At 45.7% G+C, this 7,972-nt stretch overlaps 1 protein-coding gene across 1 annotated transcript in view; it reads left to right on the top strand.

The window, feature by feature from the left end:
- The window catches only part of PRKAB1 (protein kinase AMP-activated non-catalytic subunit beta 1), a 33,176-nt gene extending 31,519 nt beyond the window's left edge, over nucleotides 1-1,657 (top strand). The window contains exons 6-7 of the mRNA XM_040416528.1: nucleotides 527-595; nucleotides 673-1,657. Of these exons, the coding sequence (XP_040272462.1) occupies nucleotides 527-595; nucleotides 673-750 (147 nt within the window). The 3' untranslated portion in view covers nucleotides 751-1,657. The remainder of the gene's footprint in view (nucleotides 1-526; nucleotides 596-672) is intronic.
- The last annotated feature ends 6,315 nt before the right edge of the window (nucleotides 1,658-7,972 follow it).

The raw sequence follows: 7,972 nt of genomic DNA, 5'->3' as shown, positions 1-7,972 counted from the left end.
AATACAAACTGATCCGTTCTGAACGGATGCATGCGGTTGTATTTTCTGAACGGATCCACACCAAACGCGAGTGTGAAAGTAGCCTTACTTGTTCTCCACCCCCTCTTCAGTGCTTAGGTCTCCATGTGTCAAAATCCAGCTTGATGGCTGCAGGCAATCATTGGCCGCACTCCTTTGCGTCTGGTCAGTGGGTCACATGATGTAAGGGGAGCGCGTTACCGCTGTGGCCACTGTTTGGTTGACAGGCTGTCAAACCCGATGTTCACACGAGGGGATTAGAGCACTGCAATGGGGGAGCAAAGGAGCCAGAACCCAGCAGCATGGAGCAGGTAAATGTGCTTCCCTCCACATATCTGTCCACATGGGAGGTCTGCCTGAAAAGCCCCCAAAGATGGAAAAACCCTCTAAAGTCTGCTAAAAGTAGGCTAGAAATACGAAATACTTAGATTTAGCTAGGCATAAGAAACACTTTAGATTTAGTGGTTTACAGTGCTGAATTTAACTGAATATTTCTGCTGTTTTCCAGTGTGATCCAGCTTTGCTCCCAGAACCAAACCATGTGATGTTAAATCACCTATATGCCCTCTCCATCAAGGTAAACGCATTAACCTCAGTCTACTGAAGATGCATGTAAAGGACTATATTACATCTTTGTTTATTTCTTTCTTTTAGGATGGCGTGATGGTATTAAGTGCTACTCACCGTTACAAGAAGAAATATGTCACCACATTGCTGTACAAGCCAATATGAACTGTAGCCATAGACTGTTCTCACTTCTATTTAGGCCTTTTCCAACTTTTTTTTACATATTAAATGCATTAAATATTTGCAAACTGAGAAGTAGCTATCAGTATTGTGTTGAGCATCTACTGGTCCGCAGTCTAAATCTACTAGTGATCGTGCAGCCTTTGCTGTAGTAAACATTTTATTGCACTCGATTGCTGTAGGATTTCACATACCAGCACATTGCCAGGGTTATGTGTGTGCCATGTTGGGCTATTCATGGGACAGATTCTGTAGTCCCCCCCATATAAAACTATATCTACGATTGGAGATGTTTGGTCAACAGTACTAGCAGACAGACTTGCCATTTTCCTCTGTGAAGTGAGGACAATTGTAAATACAATAACTAACACTGTAAATAATTGAAGACTGGCATGTAGGGATTTTACCCGATAGAGACACTGTAGATCACCTAGATCTGTAATGGCTAACCTCCGGCACTCCTGTGGTAAAACTACGACTCCCAAGATGCCGCTTTGCTGTTCTCAGAACTCCATAGAAATGAATGGAGCATGCTGGGAGTCATAGTTTCAACACAGCTGGAGTGCTGGAAGTTAGCCATTACTGACCTAGATCATTGAACTATTTCCATTAGCTATCTTAGTCGATCAAAAAAAAATAAAAAATGTTGGGTTCTATCTAATGTTTGTCAGTGGTCACATATTGCACAAGAGTAAAGCCCGTTCCCATAGGATACACTAAAGAACATGTCCAACCCCATGCATGTATAACTAGGACTGTGTGCCACAGATATACAATGCACAGGATAGAAGTGTGATCCTACTTCATATAGTTGTTTTAATGTACAGTGTATTTATCTATATTTAGGATTTTCCTTTTAAAATGTGCATAAACATATAAAACATACAGATGGTTTTGTATTTTAATGTGTGGTATGTAAAATGTATGTATGTACACAACATATACTACACTGACTAGGCCCAAATATTTTATGTGGTCATATAACCAGCCCTTGTGACTGTGTTTTTTTTATGCCAAAAAAAGGAAGGGACAGAAGTGATGCCCGGAGCACTCTGCCTCTTATCAGCTCTGCACACCTTTTATTGAGTGTGTGGCATTTCAGGTCCATAGAAAGAATATTGGATCTGTACTCCATACGATCGAAAAGCCAAGCAGAAGGGGCACAGGATTCTGAGATGCACTTCTTCTCTTGCGCTTTTTGAATAAAGGTTTAGTTGCCCATTAACACTCCCTCTGACATGCATATTTTTTACAAAACCTATAGAGCATTTACACACCACTGTGACTTGTTTTTACATGCCATAAAGAGGAGAGAGATAAAAATGCTATGCGTTTGTAAATTCATGTTACAATAATTCTTCCAGCTAACAGCGGCAGCAGGAGATGGGATTGCGCACGAGTACAGAGCGCACTGCGCATGCGCGAGGCTTTGGCAATCGCGGCTGAACTGCAGGCTGTCAGTCTCAGGCAAGAGGGGGTGTGGTTACCTTGACTTGAAGCAAGAGGCCGCTGCCCCCTTGACTTCAAGCTGACTGGCACTATAGTGCTGATGGAGAATAAAACTGTGTTTTTTGAGCTCATGCAGCATCTGACTACAGGATGAAACATAAGATTATTATCAGACTGCGGGCTACTATGAGGTACTGCTGGCAGGTGTAGAAGTATTTTTGAGGTGACAGGTTCCCTTTAACTTATTGACTTTGTCCAATGTTGCTGTAATAGCCAAAAACAAAAATCCTTTTTCCAGGACGTCCCTCCATGACAGTACCCACTGGAGGATGTCCTATTGGATCTCTGTAGGGACAGGAAGCGTGGAGAGGTTAAAAGGCCCCCTCCCCAGCCCTCCCACCAGTGTTCTTCCTGTCCCTACAGAGATAGGAGCAGTGAGGAGGAATCCCTGCTTGGATAGTAGGGAACATCACTAGGCCGAGGCTGGTCGGGGGGCTCATGCCTCTCCTCTTCAGCCTCTGTCATGGCCTAAAAAGCCAGCACCCCTCTGGGAAGGGGTCCCCTAGCTCTCCGGGTACCTTTCTCTGCTGCAGGCCGCGGTACCAGGACGCTGTTGCGGCTTCTCCAGTTGAGCTCCTCTGATGACACGGTCCGCATCACTTCCTATGTGACCAGAAGTGACGCGGTGAAGATGGCGGCGCGCATCCATGCTGGAGGCCTCAGCCGGAGGCCTCGCATGAGGGGTCGATTCTTCTTAGGAATGAGTCCCCCAGAAGAGGAGGCGGATCCGTGCGGCGATGAGGGCAGGGCCAGAAGGGTAAGTCCTTTTAAAAAGCATTGATGTTAGCTACGGGCTGTTGCATCATGGAGGCCCAGGCTTTGAGCAAGCTAGAGACTGCTGCTGACCCCCTCATCCAAAATATTGTAAGTAGTATCCACTGGTTAGGTGAGATTCCTACTGGCCAGGTTATATATCTCCTCCCCCTGTTAAGGTGGAAAAGGAGACTGCACATAGACTGCATGGGGACTCCAAGAAAAAAAGCTAAGAAGTGCGCAACTTGCACTAAGAAGCTTTCGGAGTCCTATAAGAAGACCCTTTGCACAGATTGCTTAGCGAAGATCCTGAAGGAGGAACAACCGTCCTTTCTGGAGGAGCTAAGAGCCATTGTGAGGGAGGAAGTACAGGCGGCGGGAATGAGTCAACCCCCTTCCCTTCCAGTCCCCTCTTCCCCTCCGTCCAAGTGGGCCAGAGTACAGTTAGTTTCGGATTCCGAGGAAGAACCCGGGTGCCCTTCGGACGATTTGGAGGAAGAATTTCCCCCTTCCTTGGCGGAGGAACCTAGAAGATATCTGTTTTCTACAGAACATCTTGATTCACTCCTAACAGCAGTAAGACAGACCATGGCGGTGGAGGAAGAGGAGCAGAAACGTACAATACAGGACGAAATGTTCGGCGGATTAAGAGCCAGGAAAAGGAAGCTTTTTCCTGTGAATTCTTATTTGCAGGATCTTATTAAAGATGACTGGGAAGAGGGTGACAAAAAGCTCTATGTACCCAGGGAATTCAAGAGCAGGCTGGTCTTCAACCCTGAAGAAACTAAACTTTGGGATGAGATTCCGAAGGTCGACATTCAGGTGGCCAAGGTTGTGAAGAAGACGTCCATACCGTTCGAGGATTCCTCACAGTTAAAAGACCCTATGGATCGAAAGATGGATGGACTTCTGAAGAAAGCCTGGGAATCTTCTGCAGTCACTATTAATACTAATATTGCAGCAACCTCGGTAGCCCGCCCCATGTGTTTATGGCTAGAGCAACTTGAACATCATCTCAAGATGAAAACATCCAGGGAGGAAATATTAGAATCCTTACCCCTATTAAAGTTTGCAGCGTCCTTCATGGCAGATGCCTCTGCGGAATCTATTCGATTCGCAGCTAAAAATGACGCTCTTACAAATACGGCAAGACGAGCCCTCTGGCTAAAATCCTGGACGGGAGACATTGCCTCTAAAAATTAATTATGTGCAATCCCCTTTACCGGAGCATACCTTTTTGACCAGGTCCTCGATTCCATTCTGGAAAGTGCAGCGGACAAAAAGAAGGGATTCCCGGAAGAAACAGTAAAAAAGCCTCAGCCCTTTCGTAAAAACTCTAAGCAATTTACAACCTCGGAGAGAGGGAAAGGTAAAATAGGTAGATGAAGCTACCCTAAAGGAGGGAAAGGTAGGGGTTTCCTCTTCAACCCAAACCCTGGCCCAGGCAAACAATGACATCAGGCCAGTCGGGGGCAGGCTCCGCTTTTTTGGGGAATCCTGGACTCGGGTTACCCAAAATCAGTGGATCCTCAATTCCGTCCGAGAAGGTGTAAAGTTAGAATTTCGCGGTCTGGACTTACAGAAACTTGAATAATGACCCAAGGATCAGAAATACTTGGGTCATTATTCAAGTCTCTTTCTAATAAGAAAACCAGATGGAACCTACAGGACAATCATCAACCTGAAGACTCTGAACAAGTCATTAGCTTACCACAAGTTCAAGATGGAATCCATAAAGTCAGCAATTCCGTTAATTTCAGTAGGAGATCTCCTATGTACCATGGAGGATGCCTACTATCACATCCCGATTCATCCACTATACCAAAAATTTCTCAGGTTTGCAATCATCCAGGAGGAGACAGTCCTTCATTATCAGTTCCAGTGTCTCCCCTTTGGAATATCCTCTGCCCCTCGCATCTTTACAAAAGTCATCACAGAGGTAGTGGCATATCGAAGGCAACAGCAGATAAGAATTGTGCCGTACCTGGACGATTTTCTCCTAATTTCAGACACGAGACAGAATCTGGAGAGCAGTATCCATCAGACCATAGCCCTTTTCAAGGATCTGGGCTGGGTAATAAATTACCCCAAATCAGACCTAGTACCAAGCACCAGGAAGCAGTTTTTAGGAGTTCTCTTAGACACAGAGAATCAATTTTCCTTCCTTCCAGAATCGAAGCAGGAGAAAATAAGGGGAAAGATAGTATCCTTCCAGAAAAGAAAAGTCCATACTCTAAGAGAGGCAATGAAGATTCTCGGCCTAATGACATCATGTATTTCGGTAATCCCGTGGGCTCAGTTTCATTCCAGGATCCTACAGATCGCAGTCCTGGCATTTTGGGACAGGGATCATCATTCCTTAAACTCAAAGATAGTGCTTACAAAGCAGTGTCTAAGTTCTCTATCCTGGTGGACCAACCCAAAAAATTTAAGAAAGGGGGTGGACTGGAACCAGTCTCCATCCATAGTCATTACCACGGATGCAAGCCAGTGGGGTTGGGGTGCCCATCTGAAGGATCATTTCTTCCTGGACAGCCACAGATCTTCAAATTACAGGGAGCTGAAGGCGGTATGGCAGACTCTAAAGACGGCGGAACACATTCTCTCCAACCACCACATCAAAGTTCTGTCAGACAACGTGACTACTGTGTGTTACCTGAAGCGTCAGGGGGGAACCAGGAACACTCTACTTCAGGATTTATCAGAAAAAAAAATTCACTGGGCAGAGAGGGAAGTCCTCTCAGTTTCTGCAGTTCGCCTAAAAGGAGCAGAGAACTCCGCGGCAGACTTCCTAAGCAGACACTGTCTCGATGTAGGCGAGTGGTGCCTAAACAGGGAAGTTTTTCCTTCAGATCTGCCACCAATGGGGGTTCCCACAGATAGACCTATTTGCTTCAAGGAGGAACACCCAGGTGAATAACTTCTTCTCTCTGAATCCGAGAGACAATCCGCTAGGGGTAGACGCCTTATCCCAGGATTGGGAGATGGACTTGGCGTATGCCTTTCCTCCGTTTCCCTTGATCCCAAAGAAACTAAAAACATGCTCAGCGACCCTTATTCTTATAGCCCCGGCTTGGCCGAAGAGAGCCTGGTTCCCGCTGTTGAAGGATTTGCTCCTAAAAGATCCAATAACTCTTCCAGGAAGGAAGGACCTTCTCGTACAGGGGCCCCTGGAACACCCGAACCTAGAGAAACTAAGACTAACGGCCTGGATCCTGAAAGGCAGATCCTGAGAAGTAAAGGCCTATCGGATAAGGTAATTTCAACCTTGAAGCTAAGCCGCAAACCTGTAACCTCGGCCATATATTTAAAGATATGGAAGAGATTTACATCATGGCTTTCAGACTCTCATCCAGGGGTCTCAGTCCCGTCTATAGGCTGCATTCTGGACTTTTTACAGGCGGGTTTCGATTTGGGCCTAAAACCCAGTACCCTTAAGGTCCAGATTTCGGCCTTGAGTAGTTTTCTTGACACTCCTCTGGCAGACCACAGGTGGATTAGGAGATTTGTAAAATCCATTTCCAGGTTGAGACCCACTATTAGACAGATAGTACCCCCATGGGACTTAAATATAGTCTTAGAGGGTCTTTGTAGTTCTCCCTTCGAACCAATTGACCAGTTATCGGATAAGTTACTTTCCTTTAAAACAGTCTTTCTACTAGCCATTACCACCGCTCGTAGAATTGGAGAAATTCAGGCCCTCTCCATCAGGGAACCATTCTTGAAGATTTTGGATTACCGAGTCATTTTGAAATTAGATCCATCCTTTTTGCCAAAAGTGGTATCTCCATTTCACAGGAATCAGGAAATAATTCTTCCCTCCTTTTGTGCCTCCCCTAAGAATGCGAAGGAAGGAAGATTCCACTGCTTGGATGTAAGAAGATCAATTCTCGCTTATCTGCAGAGAACAGCGCCTTGGAGAAGATCGCAGAACCTCTTTGTTTTGTTTGGAGGAAAGAACAGAGGCAACAAGGCCTCGAAACAGACTCTAGCCCGTTGGATCAGAGACTCGATTCGCGAGGCTTACATACAGAAAGGACTTACTTGCCCTTTATCTATAAGAGCCCACTCCACCAGAGCAGTGGCATCTTCGTGGGCAGAAAAAGCAGATGCTTCAATGGAGCAGATTTGCAGGGCCGCCACATGGTCCAGTTTCTCTACATTTGTTAAACATTATAGACTAGATTCTCTGGCCAACCAGGACCTGGCGTTTGGTCGTAAGGTCCTCCAGGCGGTGGTCCCCCCCTAGTTATTAAGCTGGTAGTTCTCCAGTGGGTACTGTCATGGAGGGACGTCCTGGAAACTAAGATTTAGTCTTACCGGTAAACGGTTTTCCAGGAGTCCGACATGACAGTACCCGTTATTTACCCCCCCATTTATTTTTTTTCCGGTTATTGCCGGGATCCTTAATTACTTTTCCAATGTGAGATTAACATGGAAGTTCAATAAATGCTTTGGATCCTATCTGGTTTAGTAATTGGAAAGAACACTGGTGGGAGTGCTGGGGAGGGGCCTTTTAACCTCTCACGCTTCCTGTCCCTACAGAGATCCAATAGGACATCCTCCAGTGGGTACTGTCATGTCGGACTCCTGGAAAACCGTTTACCGGTAAGACTAAATCTTAGTTTCTTGCTCGTATGGGTGACCCAAAAACCATGGGTATAGCTACTGCCACTAGGAGCCTAAACTTCTCCTACCCGCTGTACCCCCTCCTGCAGACACTGAAGTAATCAGTCTTAGCTTATAGGGTTTCTGTCGTGAGAAATAACATTAGGTAGCTGACTGACATTAGCACATCGCTAATGTCAGCACTACATAACAGTATGTTTTATAACTCCCTGCCTGCCGCCGTTCTCTTAAAATAAAGACTTTTTAAAATGCTAATGAGCCTCTAGGTGCTATTAGGGCATTGCTTCAGCACCTAGAGGCTCGGTCTAAGCACCCT

This window comes from Bufo bufo, chromosome 2, assembly GCF_905171765.1.
Source record: "Bufo bufo chromosome 2, aBufBuf1.1, whole genome shotgun sequence".
In the NCBI taxonomy this organism is placed as follows: Eukaryota; Metazoa; Chordata; class Amphibia; order Anura; family Bufonidae; genus Bufo; species Bufo bufo.
Note: the sequence above shows the minus strand (reverse complement) of the source record. Positions and strands in the feature narration are given on the sequence as shown.